At 26.5% G+C, this 24,445-nt stretch overlaps 2 protein-coding genes across 2 annotated transcripts in view; both read right to left on the bottom strand.

Moving 5' to 3' along the window:
• LOC135958740 (putative gustatory receptor 98b) overlaps nt 1-16,327 on the bottom strand; it is a 43,753-nt gene extending 27,426 nt beyond the window's left edge. The window contains exons 1-4 of the mRNA XM_065509635.1: nt 16,057-16,327; nt 15,901-15,977; nt 15,675-15,833; nt 14,151-14,207 (exon numbers count right to left, since the gene is read on the bottom strand). Of these exons, the coding sequence (XP_065365707.1) occupies nt 14,151-14,207; nt 15,675-15,833; nt 15,901-15,977; nt 16,057-16,327 (564 nt within the window). The remainder of the gene's footprint in view (nt 1-14,150; nt 14,208-15,674; nt 15,834-15,900; nt 15,978-16,056) is intronic.
• Nucleotides 16,328-17,917: 1,590 nt separating this feature from the next.
• LOC135958739 (putative gustatory receptor 98b) lies at nt 17,918-20,679 on the bottom strand. Its single transcript, XM_065509633.1, has 4 exons — nt 19,800-20,679; nt 19,603-19,679; nt 19,379-19,537; nt 17,918-18,025 (listed from the first exon to the last, which is right to left on the bottom strand). The coding sequence occupies exons 1-4, from the start codon at nt 20,677-20,679 to the stop codon at nt 17,918-17,920; spliced, it is 1,224 nt and encodes a 407-aa protein (XP_065365705.1).
• Between the last annotated feature and the right edge of the window lie 3,766 nt (nt 20,680-24,445).

Below are 24,445 nucleotides of genomic sequence, written 5' to 3'. Positions count from 1 at the left end.
CTACATACAACAATCTGTTTTATTTTCTCACATTCTTTTACTTTCAGTTTCAGGCAGTTAAGCTATTTGGCTAATAAGCCAAATATACGCAATGAATAAAAGTTGTATGGAAAAATATTGTAATAATTGTCTCTGGTATAATGATGCATGCATGAACAAAACATGAATTATTCAATATTAATTGATGATTGTTGTAGTAATGATTATGATGATGAATATATAACGGAATAGTAAATAAGAAATTCAAGAGTTAAACGAATACATTGAGCGCTATTCTAAAGCTAAGTTAGAAGAAATCATAAAAAATACTTACTGTCCCTAAAATCACGCAAGATTTGAACTTTGTTTGCCATTTGGTCATCAGAATTTCTTTGTTTTTATAAAGTAATTTAATGCAAAATGATCATGGAAAATTTCGACAAAAGATTGCGTAAGTTCCAGCAATTCGTAGAGACCATTTTTCCCATGTGCTACAGCTGTTCACTTTATAATTCCATAAAAAAAATAAGAATCCAAAGAAAAAAATCTGTATTTTGTATTTATAATAAAATAAATGCATTAATTTTGGGCAACCCTTTATGTAAATGTTGTACGTAAACAAACAAATGTTTAGACATGTAAAAAAAGCAAACAAATATTTGCATATGGTAGACGAAATAAACGAAAAAAGGACCTACAAAATTGGATAATAACAAAAGGACATGCTCCCTTAGAATAAAGATAACAAGCAAGAGAATATAACTTAAGGTTCCTGTAGAAAACAAAACCAAAGTCATATCGAAAAACGAACAAAATTTGTCGCTGTTTTTAGCAGTACATTACCTTTTTTCTTACAATTGTATGAAACTATAAACCATAGAGAAAAATATATTGTACATAGAGCCGAAACTCTCCGGTCAAAGACCTAACTCAGTTGTGAAAAACCTAAGTAGTGAGAATATATTAGTACTTAAAGCAATATAAAATCAAAACTCGCATTATTTGTCATTATTTTAAGTAATTTTTTTGTTTGTGTTTTCTTTCTAGTATCCATTCTATGTTCATTTCTCTGTGGTATAAACATTTGTGTGTGGATATAGAAAATGAAGATAATAAAGAGAATTTTTAAATAGTTTTCAAGCAATTTACTCTTTCATTCTCTTTATTTTACCTCTCTCACTCTCAGTTACTCCAGAAAACAAAATGCCGCTTAGCTTTTGCAGCAGGCCAACAAGTCCAATAGCCGGTACTCAAAAACAATATTAATTTAAGTAAAATAAATGGTTTAAGAGATATATTGCAATAAGAAAAACAAAAACATCAAGGAAAACATTTCGCTTAGTGCCAAGGCAAGAAATAAAAAGCGACAACACAGCCTAGTCATATGAATACTCAAGCAAGACTGATGGGTTTTGTTCAAAATGTGAGCAGACGTCAATAGGTGTGATAGCAAATAAACAAAAGGCACATCTTTCGCATAACTCTGTTATATACCCAATAAACAAAATATATGATTTCAAGCTTAAAGAAGACAGAATTGTTTTTGCACTCGCCTTAAAAATTTCAATGCAATACTTTAGCCACTACTATAGGAATTCAGTACAATTTTTACCAATAAAAGAGACTTTAATTCAGAGCTAAAGAGCACATCTAAAGAGAGTAACAAAAACTGCTCACACAAGCCAGAAGTCATAACAAAACAGCGCCCTTATAAGTACAACAGCATGTGTTGTTAGTCTTGCTATGAATGTCGGTCATAGTTCACTTGTAAATATTTAAAAACGGTTAAAGGAAAATAACAAAACGAAGATAGTTTTACTAGCAGAAACGAATAAATTAGTAATTTATTGAACAAATGTAAGGAAAATACATATCTAGAAGCCTATAGAGTTGAATTATCTTAAAAAACTGAAATTGCAAAAAAAGGATATATGGTATGGTATAAGAAAAATATAGAATTGTTAAAAAATGTTTACATACTTTAAAAAAGGACACAAAACTACGTCCTTTAAAAGAATTTGAGATAAAAAATTTCAAAATTTTTAGAACAAAAAATTAAAAAAAAAAAATATTTTCAGAAAAAATAGATAAAATAATTAGGAAATGAAAAACTATCACGACCTTAACAAGAAAATGTTATATTAAAAGTTTTTAAAATAATATTCTTTATTTAGCTTAATAAAATATATGAGAGTTATAGCAGATGAATGGAATAATAATTATCAAATTGTTTTACTGGAAAAAAAACATAATACATAAGCAAATCTATGGCAAATCAAAATAATTTTCTTAATTTCTTTTTGCAGTGAAATTTTTTAACAAAGTTCTGAAACAAATTTAAGATATCATCAACAAGTTTTAGTTCATTTTTAAGTATTTCGATGGCTACTACAGAAAGGACATAAACGGATTCTTCATTAGTTTTCATTTGAAAGCAAAAACTTCTTTAAAAGCTATTATAAGCCATCAAAGTCTGCCCTTAGATAGGTTCGTATGATTTGTATATGTGAGATCAGGCGATATACCCAGATTTTGAAATTAAAATCACCAAGTTGGTAGCATTTCACTTGTTCCGAAAACCTTATGAAAACTTTTTTAATTCATAATTAAACACCTGTTCTTTTAAATGTTATTTAGGAAAATCTTAAAATAAAAATTTTCAACAATATGAGTGGAATGAATATAAAAGGATCTTTCTAAAAGTCAAATTTAATTTTCAAAATTTATACATATATTCTAAAGCAACAGTCTATTATAAGTCCCTTTATTATTATATTATTTAAGAAAATCGTAAAAAAATAAATTTTTTTCAACAATATGAAAAAGGATATATGAAAGGACCTTTCTAAAAGTTAATTATTTGATTTAAAATTTATATATTTTAAAACAGCAGACTATTATACGTCCTTTTAGAGTTTTATTTGTTTTAAAATTAACAAAACTTAAAAATTATGAAGCAATAAATTTTGAAAATTTAAAAAAAAAATTTTTTCTTTGCTAAAATTCATTTCTACTTGAAAATATAAAAAACCTGCTAAAAATTTTAAGAAAATTGATATTATTGTTCATTATGAAAAAAGGATATATGAAAGGACCTTAATAACAGTCTTTTGTCATTTTCAAAATTTATATATTTTAATACAGCAGTATATTATAAGTCCTTTTAGAGTGTTATTTGATTTGAAATTAACAAAATTTAAAAATTATGAAGCAATAAATTTTGAAAATTTAAAAAAAATATTTTTTTTTTCGTTGCTAAAATTCATTTCTATATGAAAATCTAAAAAACTTGCTAAAAATGTTTAAGAAAATTGATATTACTGATCTTAATGAAAAAATGATATATGAAAGGACCTTAATAAAAGTCAATTTTCTTTTTAAAAATTTATATATTTTAAAACAGCAGTCTATTATAAGTCCTTTTAGAGTTTTATTTGATTTGAAATTAACAAAACTTAAAAATTATGAAGCAATAAATTTTGAAAATTTAAAAAAAATATTTTTTTTCTTTGCTAAAATTCATTTCTATATGAAAAACTCCTTTCAGAGTTTTATTTGATTTGAAATTAGCAAAACTTAAAAATTATGAAGCAATAAATTTTGAAAATTTAAAAAAAAATATTTTTTTTCTTTGCTAAAATTCATTTCTATATGAAAATCTAAAAAACCTGCTAAACATATAGAGGAAATTGATATTACTGTTCATTATGAAAAAAGGATATATGAAAGGATCTCAATAATAGTCATTTGTGATTTTCAAAATTTATATATTTTAATACAGCAGTCTATTATACGTCCTTTTAGAATTCTATGTGATTTGAAATTAACAAAACTTAAAAATTATGAAGCACTAAATTTTGAAAATTTAAAAAAAAATATTTTTTTTCCTTGCTAAAATTAATTTCTATATGAAAATATAAAAAACCTGCTAAAAATTTTAAGAAAATTGATATTACTGGTTATTATGAAAAAAGGATATATGAAAGGACCTTAATAAAATTCATTTATCATTTTGAAAATTTATATATTTTAAAACAGCAGTGTATTATAAGTCCTTTTAGAATTTTATTTGATTTGAAATTCACAAAATTTAAAAATTATGAAGCAATAAATTTTGAAAATTTAAAAAAAATAAATTTTTTCTTTGCTAAAATTCATTTTTATATGAAAATCTAAAAAACCTGCTAAAAATATAAGAGGAAATTGATATTACTGTTCATTATGAAAAAAGGATATATGAAAGGACCTTAGTAATAATCATTTGGTATTTTCAAAATTTATATATTTTAATACATCAGTGTATTATAAGTCCTTTTAGAATGTCATTCGATTTGAAATTCACAAAATTTTAAAAATTATGAAACAACAAATTTTAAAAATTTATTTAAAAAAATAAAATAATTGTTTTTCCTATGGAAAACAGCATTTCTCTATGAAAATCTGCAAAAATTGTAGAAAAAACTAATATTACTGTTTATTATGAAAAAAGGATATATGAAAGGACCTGAATAAAAGACAATTATTCTTGGTAAAATGTTTATATTCTAAAACTAGAGTATATTTTACGAGTTTTAAACACCTTAATTGTTTCAAAACGAACCAAAACATTGAAAAAAATTTAATTAAAAATTAAAAAATTTAAATAAAAACTTAAAAAAAAAATATTTTTTTTGCTCTTGTTTGTAAAAAAATGTTCAATATGAAGGATAAAGGATGTATGGACAATTTATAGACATTGGAAAGGCTTTTTAAAGTACATCATTTAGCGTAGTCTTTAAAGAAATCTTAAGGAAATCTCTAGCAAAACTTGTAATGTTAAAGAAACAATTGGAAAAAATTGTATTTTCTTTAAGAAAATCACTAACAAACTTACTAAAAATGTTTTAATTATCCCCACTTAAAGTCAAAAACTAAGCATAACTTCAAATATCTTTTGTAAACCCATTTTATAATAATTTCCATTAAATTCAAATCATATTTAACAATTTCAATTACAATGAATTTTAATATTGCCTTTTGATTGAAACTAATGGCTACCAGATGAATGTTTCTAGCAAAAGGATATTTTCTTAAATCAATAATTTGTAAATGAATTTAGGCAAATTTGTATTTAATTACATTCCTTAACCAGAATACAAGTGTTAATTTATTCTTGTATTATGTAAATTGAATTACAGATAGCAAAAATATCAGACAAGGATAAACAAGTTGAACAGAACTTTTGATTTTTATAGAAAAACAAAAGTTGGAAATTAAGAAATTATAAGCAATTACATTATTTCTAATAGAAAGGTATGATGAAAATAAAACATTCATTAATTTTCAAATTCATCTTAATAAGGCTCTATACAACAGCTTGTTATTGATACCAATAAAAAGGTAAATTAAACAAATACGTACAAGGATATTGCCAAGGACCCTTTGAGAAAGTACTTATACTTGTAAAAGTAACAGCAGCAAAAATGTAACAATGAAAAGGTTTCAAGCAATATATACCAGCTGTCAAAGTTAATCAGATTACAAGCGCGAAAAAAACAAGAAACATATGTCAGATTTGGAAAAAGGTCAAATTTGATTTCTTCTATAAAAATTACACTTCTATGACAGTTTGAGGATGCAGATAAATACAGGCAAGTGTGATACAAACACAAGTTTTGGTCCTTAAGGCTTCTTAAACAAAAAAAAGGACGAAAAACTGTTTGAAACATATTAAGGGACAAATAGGCAGACAAGGAAAAGAGAAACATATTGAGAAATGACAAGTGGACTACATATAGTATGAGTAATAATTTTAGCAAATATTAAGATTCGTTTTTCCCGCTAAAGGGAAATTATCTAGGATTTTTGCATTTATTCTTTTGTAAGAATATTAGTATAATAAGTTTTCATGGTTTTTTATCAACTCTTTAAATGTAGTGGTATGAGTAATTAAGGATACAATTATAATCCTGTTGGTATGTTTCCACAACATATTTCTTGTTAATTTTTCCAAACAAGAACATTTGCTTTTATAAATAAATAATACGAAACATCATTAGCAGATGCTAATTAATTTGTATAACAAGGTAATTTTTCAAAGATAAAAGGGAGTTTTTGCTGTAATTAAAAGCATAAAAACAAATAGAAATTTTATAAATTAATTATGAATAAGGGGCTCATATTGTAAGAAGAATACTAAGAAAAGGCTTAGAATTGATTTATTGTTATTTTCCATAAAAAAAGACTTTGTTAGTACTATTTTAAAAATATTGTTAAATTGATAGAATTGTTTCTTAAATATTTGCCAAAATTTATCAATTTTAAAGAAAACAAGTAAGAGTGCTATTATACTTCAAAATTTTAAATATTTTTAGGTAAACAAAATTTAATTTTTTTTCCAGTTGTTTTTTTAAATTTTTTGGAAAAAATTTTTTCTCGATTATTTAAATTTTTTTTTTTAAATTAAAATTTTTTTTTTTTAAATTTAAAATTTTTTTTTTTAAATTTTAAAATTTTTTTTTTTAAATTTTAAAATTTTTTTTTTGTTTTTTCAATTTTTTTTTTGAAAAAAAAATTCGGGTTAAAATTTTTTTTCCGATTTTGACCCATTGTAGGTCCAACTTACTATGGTCTTATATACGTCGTTGCAAATGTCTTTGAAATATCTATCATTAGATATCCATATTGTTTATATGAATGTCTTAGTAATCCAGATATAGGTCAAAAATCAAGGTTGTCTTGGTTTTTTCCTCATATCTCAGCCATTTGTGGACCGATTTTAAATAGCAAAATTCTCGAAAGCATGTCTGACAGAATTATTGAAGACTTGGATCCTGAAGATATCTGGGGTCTTCAGAAAATTGATTTCAACAGACAGACAGACGGACGGACATGCCTTAATCGACTCGGCTATCTATAAGGATCCAGAATATATATACTTTATAGGGTCGGAAATGAAAAATGTAGAAATTACAAACGGAATGACCAACTTATATATACCCTTCTCACGAAATAGAAAGTTATAATTAAAAAGCACTTTTTTAGTACTATTTTCAAAAATTCATTAAATAATGCAAAATTGATAAATTTTGTTTATTATCTTTATAATTTTTTTTTAAATTTATAAATTTTTAAAATTTAAAAAAAAATTTAATTAAAAAAAAAAACAATTCAAAAAAATTTGTTTTCCAAAAAATTGAAAAACTGAAAACAAAAATTTTGTTCACCTAAAAATATTTAAATTTTTTATTTTGAAGTATAATTTGGTGAAGAGTATATAAGATTCGACACAGCCGAATATAGCTCTCTTACTTGTTTAAATTCAAAAAAGAAGAAATTCATACGAAATGTACGCATTTTAAGTGAAATTTAAAAAAAGTACTTTTTTAGTACTATTTACAAAAATTTGTTAAAAATGCAAAATTGTTTAATTTCTTTATAAAATTATAAAAAAAAAAATATATTTTCAGCACAAATTCAAAAAGAACTTTTTAGTACTATTTTTACAATTTCGTTAACTATTTCTTTATGAAATGTATAAAAAATTTAATTTTTATCAAACAGCTGTAATGAAAACTAAAAAAGTTATATTTTTAAAGGAAATTAAAAATAGATACTTTTTAAAATTGCTAAATTGTTTAAATTTTCTTTTTAAATGTACTCAATTTAAATGAAATTTACAAAAAGTACTCTTTTAGTACTATTTTCAAAAATTCATTAAATAATGCAAAATTAATAAATTTTATTTAATTTTTTTATAAAATGATAAAAAAAATTATTTTTAGCAAAAATTCAAAAACTACTTTTAGTACTATTTTCAAGATTTCGTTAAATATTTCATGAAATTTATAAAAAATTTAATTTTTAGCAAACATTTTATTGGTTGTAATGCAAACTAAAAAAAGTACTATGTATTTTTAAATGAAATTAAAAATAGTACTTTTTAGTACTATTTTCTAAAAATGTCTAAATGATGCAAAATTTATAAATATTGTTTAATTTCTTTAAAAAATCAAAAAAACATTTAAATTTTTCAAACATTTTACTGGCTTTAATAGAAAATAAAAAAGTACTTTTTTAGTACTATTTTCAAAAATTCGTTAAATGATGCAAAATTTATAAAATTGGTTTATATTCTTTATAAAAATTATTCAAAATAAAATTTTTGCCAAAAGTACTTTTTAGTACTATTTTATAAACTTCTTATTATTTCAGTTAAAACCATTCTTTGTGAAGATCGCGTTGAAAAGACCCGTACTTTGACAAATATATTGTCGTTATGCAGAAGTTGGTATCCGAGATATGTATATTTAAACTTGTTTCCAAAAATAAAGGTGGTCGTGGCTTCATATCTCTGCAATTTGAAGACCAATTTGGCTGATTAATTGAAAAAAGATTTTGCTCCGTCATATTTGAGGTCAAAATTAAATTCATTCCAATATAACAATGTAGCTTGTTTTTACTTACATCCTTTCAAATCATATATTTCGAGAATTTAACATTGATTATCTTGATGTGTTGTTTTCCACACATACAGTATATTTGCGTATTTTTCACTTTTTTGTAGTTAAAATCATGATTTGCCACCGATATACTTGTTTATATCCTAGTTATATCAAATTATATAATTTTACTCAAACATTTCGGTTATGAGTACGTTTACATAATTTACTTTTTGTTTGGCTGTTATTTTTGAAAGGAATTGTATTTAATTCATTTGTTTGCTTTAATATTTCTGTTTATTTCTCAGGTCCAATGACTCATGCACATATTTGTATTATTTTCTGGCCAATTTGCATTCTCTTTCACATCCGTTGAGGTGAATGGGAAAATATGAATAAGATGCATTTAATATTCTTAATGGTTTTACATTAATGTTAAATGATTTACCGTAAACAAACGGTTCGGCATGCAACGACAAAATACACTGTCTTTCATTATCCCGGTCATTGTGCACTTCATCATATCCTTTGCCTTTTGCAAATGACTGAATGCCAGTTATAAAGCATTGAAGCTTGCAATTGCTATGACTGCAATGGTCTGTCTCTATAATAAGATTTCTGTAATACAGCTTCCTTTGTAGCTTACAATTACTACAATAATTTCGTCTTGGATTTTTCGTTATTCTGTGAAATTATTGCAAAAACTTTTGTAGTTTTATTATATTTCATCTTAGTTGAACATGTTTTAAACGAGTGGCAATTGGTTTGCATTAATAAAATGCAAAATAAAATGTGTTCATCATATGCAGCTGTTTGCAGTTTCCACAGCTTCCTTGGCTATTAGTGTAAGACTGCTAATTTATTTGCATTTATATTGAATGGGTTTCATTTGTGCTAAATAACTAATTTAATTAAAGGGATGTTAAATAGTAGATATAGTGGTCGAATTAATAAATAATTACGAATTTTACTATGTGTGGAAAACCACACACCAAGGTAAACAACTTAACTTTTTAAGCATCTATTCATCAAAAATTAGGTTTGAATCAATAAATGCATTTTCTATGCAAAATATATAGGAATTACATATGTGTGGAAAACCACACATCAGGGTAAGCAATGCAAATTTTTAAAGATCTCTTTATAAAATATATTCAAATCAATAAATATGTTTGTTATGAAAAATACATAGAAATTACATATGTGTGGAAAACCACACAACAAGATAAGCAAAATAAATTGTTAAATATATCGTTATCAAAATTTATTTCTGAATCAATAGATATGTTTTCTGTGCGGAATATATAGAAATTACATATGTGTGGAAAATCACACATCAGGGTAAGTAATGTAGATTTTTATAGATTTCTTAAAAATATTCGTTTATTATTTTATTTATTTTAAAACTGCCTCTCAATTTGTTTAGATAATTGTGTTGCCACTTTAGTTACTGTTTTGTGTCATAATGTTGTATATGAATTGGTATTGAAACAAAGAAAATTTCTGCGTTTTTAGCATGAAATCGGGGAGAGAAAAGAATTCATTAAAATGTCTTTGTTTAGCAGGGTGTAAAAATAAAATTATTATATATAAATGCTGAATACAATACCTCGACAGTTTGTTGACTTTTCTGGCAGTTTTGTGGAAAGGGTTAAAAAAATAAAAACCTACAAAATAGGGGAACAATGTAAAGGAAATACAAAACTAAACAATAAAATGAAAAATATTTAAAACGTCAGCTTTTACTGCTGAACATAAAAATCTAAACTGCACTGCCACTAAATTTAAATAAATATACAATAGAAAAATAAAAGGCTCTAAAATTTATTTTAATAAATTTCATATACTTTTATTTTAATATGATTTTATTATTTTCTTTCTATTTAGCAATAATTTGATAGAGAATCAAATAAATTTATCATAAGGCAATTTGTTTTGTTTGAATATATTTTGAAACAAATTTCAAATGAAATAGATAGCTATTTACCCCCAATAATACGAAGCCTGGTTATATCTTAACAAATAGTAATACTATCGGTTAACACAAAACCAGACTTCGTGCTAATGGGAGTTAATGTTTTTATATAATGATTACAGCAAATGATAAACAGTAATTGCTGTTTTTTATTTAATAAATCAAATTATCTTGGTTTCACAGAAATATAATGAAATTAATTAATTTTAAAAATTTAAAGTTCTAGGCGTATACTTAATATTTAATTCAGCTATTTTCAGAATTTTGCTTATAACTTTTTTAGTTTTTTGACAATTTTCAAATTTTATATATCTAATGAAAGATAAGTTTCTAGGGTTTTTAATTGTTAGAAAATAATATTTTCGCTTTATAGAAAATTATTTAATAAATGACTTCAAAAAGCAATATACCAAATTTATTTATTCTAATGAATTATTAAAATTATAAAATTTGTTAAGGTGGTTGTTTATATATAGATACAGCAAATCATAAAAAAACAATTGCTGTTTTGGTTTTTAATAAATAAAATTACATTGGTTTCACAGAAATATAATGAAATAAATTAATTTTAAACATTTTAAGTTCTAGGCGTATACTTAATATTTAATTCAGCTGTTTTCGGAATATAGCTTATAACGTTTTTAATTTTTTGTCAGTTTTCAAGTTTTATATAGCAATTGAAAGCTAAGTTTAAAGGGTATTTATTCTTTAATAAATAATAGTCAAAAACAGTTTAGTTTTTTCACTTTATTCAGAAACAACACAATCATGAGTTTGTTTGAATTACTGACCATTATTTCAACATAGTTTAGGATTAAATATATAATAATTAATGTCATGATATTATATTAAGAGGAAAGAGTTAAAACCAGCATAAAAACCATAAATAATAATAAATTTGAGGTTTTCAAACAACAAAAAAATTCTTAATTTGAAATATATAGCCAAACCTGTTACAAAATGCTGTTGATTATTTATATTAATAATAATTTAAATATGACAACAAATAAACCGCAATAAAACATAATTAATAAAATTGAATACCTACACAAGGATTTATTATTTCCATGAATTTCTGTTTTGATTGTAATACGTATAGGCACATTGCAAAATATCAACAAATACTTAAAGTATGCAATCATATTTGACACTTAATTATGGCTGATTTAAATTAATAACACACACAGCATAATAAATAAATATTCACAAATATTGATTGTGATTAAAATAATAGATAGTTTTAATGTAAATTATGTCAAACACAAAGTTGTTAAAAATTTAATTATTACATAGAATTAAACCTTTATAATAAACCTTAGTTTAACGTAATTTGAAATTTTACTACTCAAATCAAAAGCTTAAACTTTCAGCATTCATTTAACATATCAAGTATAAAATTCGTGAAAAATTTAGAAAAGTTATGGGGAATATTGTTCAAAAAATAATAATTAATATTAAGTATACGCAACCTTCATAAGAAAATATACTTTTCAGAAAAAATCGTAATATAGACAACTTCTCTATAAGAAAATTCTGTCTATTCTAGACAACTTTTCTATAAGAAAATTCTGTCTATTCTAGACAACTTTTCTATAAGAAAATTCTGTCTATTCCATACAACTTTTCTATAAGAAAATTCTGTCTATTCTAGACAACTTTTCTATAAGAAAATTCTGTCTATTCTAGACAACTTTTCTATAAGAAAATTCTGTCTATTCTAGACAACTTTTCTATAAGAAAATTCTGTCTATTCTAGACAACTTTTCTATAAGAAAATTCTGTCTATTCTAGACAACTTTTCTATAAGAAAATTCTGTCTATTCTAGACAACTTTTCTATAAGAAAATTCTGTCTATTCCATACAACTTTTCTATAAGAAAATTCTGTCTATTCTAGACAACTTTTCTATAAGAAAATTCTGTCTATTCTAGACAACTTTTCTATAAGAAAATTCTGTCTATTCTAGACAACTTTTCTATAAGAAAATTCTGTCTATTCTAGACAACTTTTCTATAAGAAAATTCTGTCTATTCTAGACAACTTTTCTATAAGAAAATTCTGTCTATTCTAGACAACTTTTCTATAAGAAAATTCTGTCTATTCTAGACAACTTTTCTATAAGAAAATTCTGTCTATTCTAGACAACTTTTCTATAAGAAAATTCTGTCTATTCTAGACAACTTTTCTATAAGAAAATTCTGTCTATTCTAGACAACTTTTCTATAAGAAAATTCTGTCTATTCTAGACAACTTTTCTATAAGAAAATTCTGTCTATTCTAGACAACTTTTCTATAAGAAAAGTCTGTCTATTCTAGACAACTTTTCTATAAGAAAAGTCTGTCTATTCTAGACAACTTTTCTATAAGAAAAGTCTGTCTATTCTAGACAACTTTTCTATAAGAAAAGTCTGTCTATTCTAGACAACTTTTCTATAAGAAAAGTCTGTCTATTCTAGACAACTTTTCTATAAGAAAAGTCTGTCTATTCTAGACAACTTTTCTATAAGAAAAGTCTGTCTATTCTAGACAACTTTTCTATAAGAAAAGTCTGTCTATTCTAGACAACTTTTCTATAAGAAAAGTCTGTCTATTCTAGACAACTTTTCTATAAGAAAAGTCTGTCTATTCTAGACAACTTTTCTATAAGAAAAGTCTGTCTATTCTAGACAACTTTTCTATAAGAAAAGTCTGTCTATTCTAGACAACTTTTCTATAAGAAAAGTCTGTCTATTCTAGACAACTTTTCTATAAGAAAAGTCTGTCTATTCTAGACAACTTTTCTATAAGAAAAGTCTGTCTATTCTAGACAACTTTTCTATAAGAAAAGTCTGTCTATTCTAGACAACTTTTCTATAAGAAAAGTCTGTCTATTCTAGACAACTTTTCTATAAGAAAAGTCTGTCTATTCTAGACAACTTTTTTATAAGAAAAGTCTGCCTGTCTAGAATGGGCAAACTATTCTTTAGTACAAATTGTTATATTATGGACTACTTTTGGCCTTTTTTTAACCACTTATATCTGCATCCTTTATATCTATTTCTTTTTAGGTTTTTTCAAGTTTTAAACAATTGCCTGATAAGTACAGCTAAATCAGTACAGGGGTAGAAGCGGCATATCTGTTTAAATGGTGGCGTCAAAAGCAACCTTTGCACCAACTTAGAAAAGTAATATGATCGAAATACTGAAAGGCTATAACACCATTTTTTTCTAATAGAAAACTATCCAATTGGGGGCTTAATACCGGCAGCAGAATTCAGACTATATATACAAATGTATTTTTCTATACCAAATAAATTAAATCGCTTATTTGTGAAATAATATTTTTTTAGCTTTTTAATAATTGTTATAGAGAAAGATTCGTATTAAGAAATGTACAACGTTGGTAAGTATTCTATCTTTGAAGGCAATTCCAAGTAAAGTTTACAGATTTACATTTGACAACAAAAGCAGAGATATAAATTAAAAAATACATATAAATACTGTTTATATTAAATTTCCTCAAAATCGAATGGATTGAATAGGATCTCTGGAATTTTATTTATAAAAATAAAGCAAAAATATTTACTATAAAAGTATGCTTAATTTTAATTGAACTCACTTAAGAAACATTCATCGTACGCTGCCAGTTACTCTTAAATTAAGTAAAAACTTTTTGCAAGTAGATTTTTATTGAAATTTCATAAGAAATTTAAATAAAATTTTATTTGATTTTAATATTTCTACAATTATAGTCTTTGAAATATATGTTTTGTGGCTCTCCGAATTCCTTCACTTACATCAGTTAGTTTAAATTGCAGCACAATTACAACATACGCGAAGATGACCAAAATTGTCTAAAACAAAAAAGGAAAAAAACGATTATTTAAAACAAAAGTAACAAAATCATGACGGCGAAGATTATTAGCTGCAAATTTAGCTCCAGATTATAAGCTATCTTGAAGAGACAGGCATTTCTAAGAGAAAAGTTGTCTTTAATAGACAGACTTTTCTCAGAGAAAAGTTTCCAGGAGTTGTCTAGAATAGACAGACTTTCCTTATTGAAAAGTTGTCTAGAATAGACAGACTTTTCTTATAGAAAAGTTGTCTAGAATAGACAGACTCTTCTTATAGAACAGTTGTCTAGAATAGACAGACTTTTCTTATAGAAAAGTTGTCTAGAATTGACAGACTTTTCTTATAGTAAAGTTGTCTAGAATAGACAGACTTTCCTTATAGAAAAGTTGTCTAGATTAGACAGACTTTTCTTATAGAAAAGTTGTCTAGACTAGACAGACTTTTCTTATAGAAAAGTTGTCTAGACTAGACAGACTTTTCTTATAGAAAAGTTGTCTAGACTAGACAGACTTTTCTTATAGAAAAGTTGTCTAGACTAGACAGACTTTTCTTATAGAAAAGTTGTCTAGACTAGACAGACTTTTCTTATAGAAAAGTTGTCTAGACTAGACAGACTTTTCTTATAGAAAAGTTGTCTAGACTAGACAGACTTTTCTTATAGAAAAGTTGTCTAGACTAGACAGACTTTTCTTATAGAAAAGTTGTCTAGAATAGACAGACTTTACTTATAGAAAAGTTGTCTAGAATAGACAGACTTTTCTTATAGAAAAGTTGTCTAGAATAGACAGACTTTTCTTATAGAAAAGTTGTCTAGAATAGACAGACTTTTCTTATAGAAAAGTTGTCTAGAATAGACAGACTTTTCTTATAGAAAAGTTGTCTAGAATAGACAGACTTTTCTTATAGAAAAGTTGTCTAGAATAGACAGACTTTTCTTATAGAAAAGTTGTCTAGAATAGACAGACTTTTCTTATAGAAAAGTTGTCTAGAATAGACAGACTTTTCTCATAGAAAAGTTGTCTAGAATAGACAGACTTTTCTTATAGAAAAGTTGTCTAGAATAGACAGACTTTTCTTATAGAAAAGTTGTCTAGAATAGACAGACTTTTCTTATAGAAAAGTTGTCTAGAATAGACAGACTTTTCTTATAGAAAAGTTGTCTAGAATAGACAGACTTTTCTTATAGAAAAGTTGTCTAGAATAGACAGACTTTTCTTATAGAAAAGTTGTCTAGAATAGACAGACTTTTCTTATAGAAAATTTGTCTAGAATAGACAGACTTTTCTTATAGAAAATTTGTCTAGAATAGACAGACTTTTCTTATAGAAAATTTGTCTAGAGTAGTTAGGCTTTTCTTGTAGAAAAGTTGTATAGAATAGACAGACTTTTCTTATGGCTAGGGTAGACAGACAGAAATAGACAGTAGTCTTACAAGTTTTAATACTATTTTGAAACTTCTTACTTACCTTACCATAGTAACTTAGATCGATATCCATATAACCATTACAAGTAAATTGTATTCTTTGATGCATCAATTGCAGTGAATATTCCCTTGTGGTCATTCTCATTTGCACATCATGAGGATACAATTTAAAGTTGAGCAGCAAATAGGAAAACTTTTGGTACTAAAATTAAAAAAAAAAAATCAAAAACTTGTTTTATAGCAAAGGAGATAGCTTAAAATTTACTTACCTCATTTATGCATTTTTGAGTCAAATAACATAATAAAAGCATATTGAGTAGGACAACAGTAATGTAGGCCAAGCGTACTAAAAAAAAGTGGGAAGAAAATAAGTTTGTCAGGAAATTTTCAATATACCGCTTCGTGTTTCATTACATTCCACTTACATATTTGATAAGTTGCTTTAATTTCATAAAGATATTGAACATAGGCCCAGCTAACCGTACACAGAATGATAATTCCATTGTAGAAGAACAGTATCAATATAGACCAGCCAAAATATTGTTCCAATTTATAGACCACAAACCAAATTTCCATTAAACAAGCTTGGTTTTGCCTCAAAGTTTTGTGATAATATCCAACCAAAGGTTGTTGCCTATCCACTTCATTTTCCACCTTCTCTCGTAGGCACTTTAAGCTTTCCAGCAACATCAACATATATTCGTATATCAGTTGAACATAAATTCCATAGTCTATGAATTTTATTTGAACCACCATCAAGAAAAATGTAACGAATAGTTTATTTCGCATTCCCAAATTGTTAGAGCTCAGATAATAGTTGAGCAAAATTAGGAAGGAAATCAACATGATTAAAAATAGGCTAGTGGTAATCAGCAAACGTTTTCTTAACATTTGATTTTTAAATATGATGGGACATATTTTTAGCATATTATGTTCCAATTTATTGATCAATTCTAAAATCTCTAGCAGATTGTGATGGCAACACCAACATTTATATAAGAAAAAAAGTTGCAATCCCGCCATGCCAATGTTTTGCATATAAGTAACTACTTCCGTCATATAATCCAACTGCAGTCTAACCGCAGATCCTTTAACAATGACATTGTGAATATAAGCAGCCCAGAAAGCAACTCCCAAAAGTATTATACAATATAGCAAATAAATGATAAGCACTACGTAATATCTAACATCTTTATATGTACGATATATTAAAAATGGTGGAAAATTCAAGCCAAAAATGGAAAATATCCATTGGTAAAGTTTTAGTTCTTTAAGCAAAACACTAGCGTTCAAGTCTCCGGCCATAGCTTTACTAGTTTGAATACAAACATAATAGAAAACTGACTAAACATGGTTAAATTCCGGCAGTAATTAGCTGTGGCTAAAGTGCGAAAAGATATCGATCTTTATCTAGTTTGATAAAGGGCAACAAATTAAATTAGTTCATTAATATTAATTATTGAGTTTTGAGGGAATAAAATAATTATTTAAGTGGCTAATCAAATGTTGAGAAAAACCCTTAGTTTTACTACTCAAATCAAAAGCTTTCATTTAACATATCAAACATAAAATTCAAAGTACTGGAAAAAGACAACTGTTATATAAGAATAGTATGTCTAATTTAGTCTATCTATTCAAGACAACTTTTCTATTAGAAAAGTCTGTCTATTCTAGACAACTTTTCTCTGAGAAAAGTCTGTCTATTCTAGACAACTTTTCTCTGAGAAAAGTCTGTCTATTCTAGACAACTTTTCTCTGAGAAAAGTCTGTCTATTCTAGACAACTTTTCTCTGAGAAAAGTCTGTCTATTCTAGACAACTGTCTATTACAGACAACTTTTGTGTAGGACAAATCGAATTATTACGAACTTCCTTTGACCCATTTCTAGCCAAGTTTTGATTGTCTACTTATATGTATATTCTTTATATCTTTACAGTGTATTTTTTGTTATAAAAAATGGCCATATAAGATTCCCTACATTTGCTAAAATACGGAACAGTTACTGTAAAATGCATCAGCACAATATGATCGAAATACATAAGCAGTCAGTCTTTAGATGTATTTTTATATACCCAAATAAATTCATTGTTTAGTAATGAAATAATATACGCATCTCAGGCCTTTTGGTTATAAAAATAAAGCAAAAAATATTTAATATAGACGTATGCTTGATATTAATTGAATTCACTTAATAAATATTCATCATACGATGTCAGTTACTCTTAAACTATTTGAAAACTTTTGCAAGTAGTTTTTGAATTTTATTTTATTTTAACATTTCTACAACTAAAGTCTTTGAAACATATGTTTTGTGGCTCTTCGAATTCCTTCACTTACGTCAGTTAATTTAAATTGCAGCACAATTATCACATACGCGAATATGACCAAAATTGTCTAAAACAAAAAAGAAAAAAAAAAACGATTATTTAAAACAAAAGTAAAAAAGAAAATAGTTGCCTGGATTAGACTGACTTTTCATATAGAAAAGTTGTCTAGAATAGACTGACTTTTCTTATAGAAAAGTTGTCTAGAATAGACTGACTTTTCTGATAGAAAAGTTGTCTAGAATAGACAGACTTTTCTTATAGAAAAGTTGTCTAGAATAGACAGACTTTTCTTATAGAAAAGTTGTCTAGAATAGACAGACTTTTCTTATAGAAAAGTTGTCTAGAATAGACAGACTTTTCTAATAGAAAAGTTGTCTAGAATAGACAGACTTTTCTAATAGAAAAGTTGTCTAGAATAGACAGACTTTTCTAATAGAAAAGTTGTCTAGAATAGACAGACTTTTCTAATAGAAAAGTTGTCTAGAATAGACAGACTTTTCTAATAGAAAAGTTGTCTAGAATAGACAGACTTTTCTTATAGAAAAGTTGTCTAGAATAGACAGACTTTTCTTATAGAAAAGTTGTCTAGAATAGACAGACTTTTCTTATAGAAAAGTTGTCTAGAATAGACAGACTTTTCTTATAGAAAAGTTGTCTAGAATAGACAGACTTTTCTTATAGAAAAGTTGTCTAGAATAGACAGACTTTTCTTATAGAAAAGTTGTCTAGAATAGACAGACTTTTCTTATAGAAAAGTCGTCTAGAATAGACAGACTTTTCTTATAGAAAAGTCGTCTAGAATAGACAGACTTTTCTTATAGAAAAGTCGTCTAGAATAGACAGACTTTTCTTATAGAAAAGTTGTCTAGAATAGACAGACTTTTCTTATAGAAAAGTTGTTTAGAATAGACAGACTTTTCTTATAGAAAAGTTGTCTAGAATAGACAGACTTTTCTTATAGAAAAGTTGTCTAGAATAGACAGAGTTTTCTTATAGAAAAGTTGTCTAGAATAGACAGAGTTTTCTTATAGAAAAATTGTCTAGAATAGGCAGAGTTTTCTTATAGAAAAATTGTCTAGAATAGGCAGAGTTTTCTTATAGAAAAATTGTCTAGAAGAGACAGACTTTTCTTATAGAAAAGTTGTTTACAATAGGCAAACTTTTCTTATAAACAAGTTGTCTAGAATAGACAGACTTTTCTTATAGAAAAGTTGGCTAGAATAGACAGACTTTTCTTGTAGAAAAGTTGGCTAGAATAGACAGACTTTTCTTATAGAAAAGTTGGCTAGAATAGACAGACTTTTCTTATAGAAAAGTTGGCTAGAATAGACCGACTTTTCTTATGGGAAAAGTTGTCTAAAATATACAGACAGAAGTAGACAGTAGCAAGTGTTTATAATATTTTGAAGCCTCTACTTACCTTACCATAATAACTTAGATCGATATCCATATAACCATTACAAGTAAATTGTATTCTTTGATGCATCAATTGCAGTGAATATTCCCTTGAGATCATTTTCATTTGCACATCATGAGGATACAATTTAAAGTTGAGCAGCAAATAGGAAAACTTTTGGTACTAAAATTTAAAAACAAATCAAAAACTTGTTTTATAGCAAAGGAGATAGCTTAAAAGTTACTTACCTCATTTATGCATTTTTGAGTCAAATAACATAATAAAAGCATATTGAGTAGGACAACAGTAATGTAGGCCAAGCGTACTAAAAAAAGTGGGAAGAAAATAAGGAATTTCATAATTTTGTTTGCTATTCTAAATGAGAAGTTTAATTTGTGGGAAATTTTCAAGAAATCGCTACCTGCTTTTTTTAAATTACACTTACATATTTGATATCTTGTTTTAATTTCGAATAGATATTGAACATAGGCCCAGCTCACCGTATACAAAATGATAATTCCATTGTAGAAGAACAATATAAATATAGGCCAAGCAAAATATTGCTCCAATTTATAGACCACAAACCAAATTTCCATTAGACAAGCTTGGTTTTGCCTCAAAGATTTGTGATAATATCCAGCCAAAGGTTGTTGCCTATCCACTTCATTTTCCACCTTCTCTCGTAGGCACTGTAAGCTTTTCAGCAACATCAACATATATTCGTATATCAGTTGAACATAAATTCCATAGTCCAGGAATTTTATTTGAACCACCATCAGGAAAAATGCAAAGAATAGTTTATTTCTCAGCTCCAAATTAGTAGCGGTCAAGTAATAGTTGAGCAAAATTAAGAAGGAAACCAACATGATTAAAAATAGGCTAGTGGTAATTAGCAGACGTTTTCTTAACATTTGATTCTTAAATATAATGGGACATATCTTTAGCATATTATGTTCCAATTTATTGATCAATTGTAAAATCTCCAGAAGATTGAGATGACCACACCAGCATTTATATAGGAAAACCAGTTGTAATCCCGCCATGAAAATGTTTTGCATATAAGTAACTACTTCCGTCAAATAATCCAACTGGAGTGTAACAGCCCATCCTTTAATAATAACACTGTGTATATAAGCAGCCCAGACAGCATCTACAAAAAGTATTACACAGTATAGAAAATAAATTATAAGCACCAAGTAATATTTAACATCTTTATGTGAACGATATATTAAAAATGGTGGAAAATTCAAGCCAAAAATGGAAAATATCCATTGGTAAGGTTTTAGTTCTTTAAGTAGAATACTAGCGTTCAAGTCTTCGGCCATAGATTTACTAGTTTGAATACAAACATAACAGAAAACTAACTAAACAAGGTTAAATTCAGGCAGTAATTAGCTGTGGCTAAAGTGCGAAAAGATATCGATCTTTATCTTGTTTGATAAAGGGAAACTAATTAAATTAGTTCATTAATATTAATTATAGAGTTTCTATTTCATGCTATTCTATAGAAACCGGTTTCTATTTCATGCTATTCTATAGAAACCGGTTTCTATTTCATGCTTTTCTATAGAAACCGGTTTCTATTTCATGCTATTCTATAGAAACCGCTTTCAATTTCATGCTATTCTATAGAAACCGGTTTCTATTTCATGCTATTCTATAGAAACCGGTTTCTATTTCATGCTATTCTATAGAAACCGGTTTCTATTTCATGCTATTCTATAGAAACCGTTTTCTATTTCATGCTATTCTATAGAAACCGGTTTCTATTTCATGCTATTCTATAGAAACCGGTTTCTATTTCATGCTATTCTATAGAAACCGGTTTCTATTTCATGCTATTCTATAGAAACCGTTTTCTATTTCATGCTATTCTTTAGAAACCGGTTTCTATTTCATGCTATTCTATAGAAACCGGTTTCTATTTCATGCTATTCTATAGAAACCGGTTTCTATTTCATGCTATTCTATAGAAACCGGTTTCTATTTCATGCTATTCTATAGAAACCGGTTTCTATTTCATGCTATTCTATAGAAACCGGTTTCTATTTCATGCTATTCTATAGAAACCGGTTTCTATTTCATGCTATTCTATAGAAACCGGTTTCTATTTCATGCTATTCTATAGAAACCGGTTTCTATTTCATGCTATTCTATAGAAACCGGTTGCTATTTCATGCTATTCTATAGAAACCGGTTGCTATTTCATGCTATTCTATAGAAACCGGTTGCTATTTCATGCTGTTCTATAGAAACCGGTTGCTATTTCATGCTGTTCTATAGAAACCGGTTTCTATTTCATGCTATTCTATAGAAACCGGTTTCTATTTCATGCTATTCGTTTAGTTTCTAATTTTGTCTATTTTGGGGAATTACAAAATTTGTTTAAATAAATTTTTTGATTTTTTCTGTTAGTCTTGCTTCCCTGTTTGAAATACCTTAGCGATGATTTCGTATTTAGTTGCCTGTAGCCATTTTCAGAGCCATATTTTAATGACACCAAATTCTTTATAACTCTTGGATATTTGTGCTCTCCTATTCTGTAGTTTTTAGCCTTAACAAACAGTTTATGGAATGCTTAGTAAACTACAACGTTTTATTGTACTATATTTTATATTTTTCTATGTTAGAAAATATTTTTCTGTATAAAATAACAAAACTAAAATTCATGTTTCATTTGTAGCTAGAAATTGACAATGAATGTGTACTTAAAATGGAAAAAAGAATCAGAAAATAACATTGTTTCATAAAACAAGATATGCGAAAAGAAATTCTTAAAAGTTTACAGCAATATCAAGACAAGTATTTACAGCATAAAAGAGTCATCAAGGCAACAGCCCACGCTACAGTTCCATTGTTCACTTGTTTGTTTATCAGCTAAATTTTTTCCAAGCAACAGGAGCAGCACAAATTTTGTTCATATTGCAAAATAATTAGAAATTACATATGTGTGAAAAACCACACACCTGGGTTAGCAACAATACTTTTTAAATATATCGTTATAAAAAATATTTTGTAATAAATTAATGGGTTTTCTGTGCTAAATTTATGTGGCAGGAAATTATGTGAACATTAAATTATCTTTTCAATATCAATTTTTTCACCAATATTTTTTTCCACAAATTTTTTTTCGGGTTTTTTTCAGGAAAAGCTCTTTTAACGACAACAAATTTTGTTTATATTTTAAAATAAATAGAAATTACATATGTGTGAAAAACCACACACCAGGGTAAGAAACGTGACTTTATAAATATCTTGTTATCAAACAATATTTTTGACTAAATTAATAAGTTTTTTGTGCCAAATTTATATGTCGAGAAATTTTCTCAACACTATTTTTTTTTTAGCAAAAATTTTTTTCTCACTCAAATTTGGTTTCAGCAAAAAAAAAATTTCGTAGATTTTTTCGGTTTTTGACTGGAACATCACATTTCAAGACAACAAATTTTTGTTCCTAGAGCTTAATAAATAAAAATTACATATGTGTGGAAAACCACACAACAAATATTGTTTATATTTGAAAATAAATAGAAATTACATATGTGTGAAAAACCACACACCAGGGTAAGCAACGTCACTTTATAAATATCTTGTTATCAAACAATATTTTTGACTAGATTAATAAGTTTTCTGCACTAAAGTGATGTGTCATGAAATTTTGTGAACATCAAATTTTTTATTTACCAAAAAAATTTTTTCACCAAATTTTTGTTCATAATTTTTTTTCGGTTTTTTACTGGAACAGCATTTGATGACAACAATTTTTGTTCCTAGAGCATAATATATAAAAATTACATATGTGTGGAAAACCACACACCAGGGTAAGCAACGTCATCATTTAAATATCTTGTTATCAATATATATATATTTGTTTTCTGAGCTAAATTGATGTGGCATGAAATTTTGTGAACATTAAATTTTTTTTCTTCAATTTTTTTTTTTTCCAAATTTTATTCACCCAAATTTTTTTCATAAAATTTTTTTCACCAAAATTTATTTCTAACCAATTTTTTCGGTTATGAGTACGCTTACATAATTTAACTTTTTTCATAGTGCAAAATTAATATAAATTACATGTGTGTGGAAAGCCACACACCAGGGTAAGCAACGTCACTTTTTAAATATCTCGCTATCAAAAAATATTTTTCGAGAAATTAATGCGTTTTCTGTGCTTTTGAGAACTTGACAATATTTTGTTTGATGTATAAAAAATATTTCTTTTGTGTTGTTTTCCACACAAGGGTGATATATGAGTTAATTTTTATTTAACCTTCTATAATTCTAAATATTTTAATATCCCCCATGATTATCCTCCTTTGCCTGCAAAATCCATTAATTATGAAAATATATTTTACAAGATTTTCAAGTTACACCATTCCACTTCATTCATTATATTGTATCCTTTTTGTTCATAAAACAGCACTTAATAACTGTTGAGTTTTAACAAGGATATATTGGTATATTTACCTCATGATTAAGTGCGATTTCATGATTACATGACTTTTGGTTAAAATATGTAGCACGAACCCAAAAGATTATCCGTTTTTTTTTTCAGCTTTTCATCAAATTTAAATATCAACACGTTATTGTGGGAAAATTGAGAAACAAAACAGCATTTTATAAAGTGCTGGTTTTAACCTGTACTTTTTGGATGTTCTAAATCATGCTGCATAATAATGAAAAAAGAAACTCCAACACTTTGTTATTCCAACACAATTTGTGTTGAAAAATGATGGATTAACGATACAGTTCAAAGAGTGAATGAACAAATATAAAACATTATAATTATTTTCAACTTTTAGTCACTGTTTTGTGGTTGACTTTAGCTTTTCATCACTCTGGAAGAATTTCACTAACCTCCTAAACGAATTAAATAGGATATGCGGCATAATTAAGTGCTTTTTATATATATTTTTGTTCATCTTTTCAGTTTCGCTGTTGAAGTGGCAAGTGGTTGGCATTCAATCATTTTCATGTATGTTGGCAGCAGCCAAGGAAAGCAGCTATACATATGAAGGACAACAGGGGAAGTACTTCTAGTCATGTCATAGTTGTAAAGTTTTTTTAAAAAAATTTTTGTAAAGAATAATA

The sequence above is a fragment of the Calliphora vicina genome, chromosome 4 (assembly GCF_958450345.1).
Source record: "Calliphora vicina chromosome 4, idCalVici1.1, whole genome shotgun sequence".
In the NCBI taxonomy this organism is placed as follows: Eukaryota; Metazoa; Arthropoda; class Insecta; order Diptera; family Calliphoridae; genus Calliphora; species Calliphora vicina.
Note: the sequence above shows the minus strand (reverse complement) of the source record. Positions and strands in the feature narration are given on the sequence as shown.

Bases quoted from the DNA above. Each gene is read 5' to 3' on its own strand.
- LOC135958739 (XM_065509633.1), bottom strand. From the start codon at position 20,679: ATGGCCGAAGACTTGAACGCTAGTATTCTACTTAAAGAACTAAAACCT. The intron at 19,680-19,799 runs GTAAGTGTAATT...CACTTTTTTTAG, and splicing joins TAAAACAAGATATCAAATAT to TACGCTTGGCCTACATTACT. The intron at 19,538-19,602 runs GTAAGTAACTTT...TTTAAATTTTAG, and splicing joins CTCAAAAATGCATAAATGAG to TACCAAAAGTTTTCCTATTT.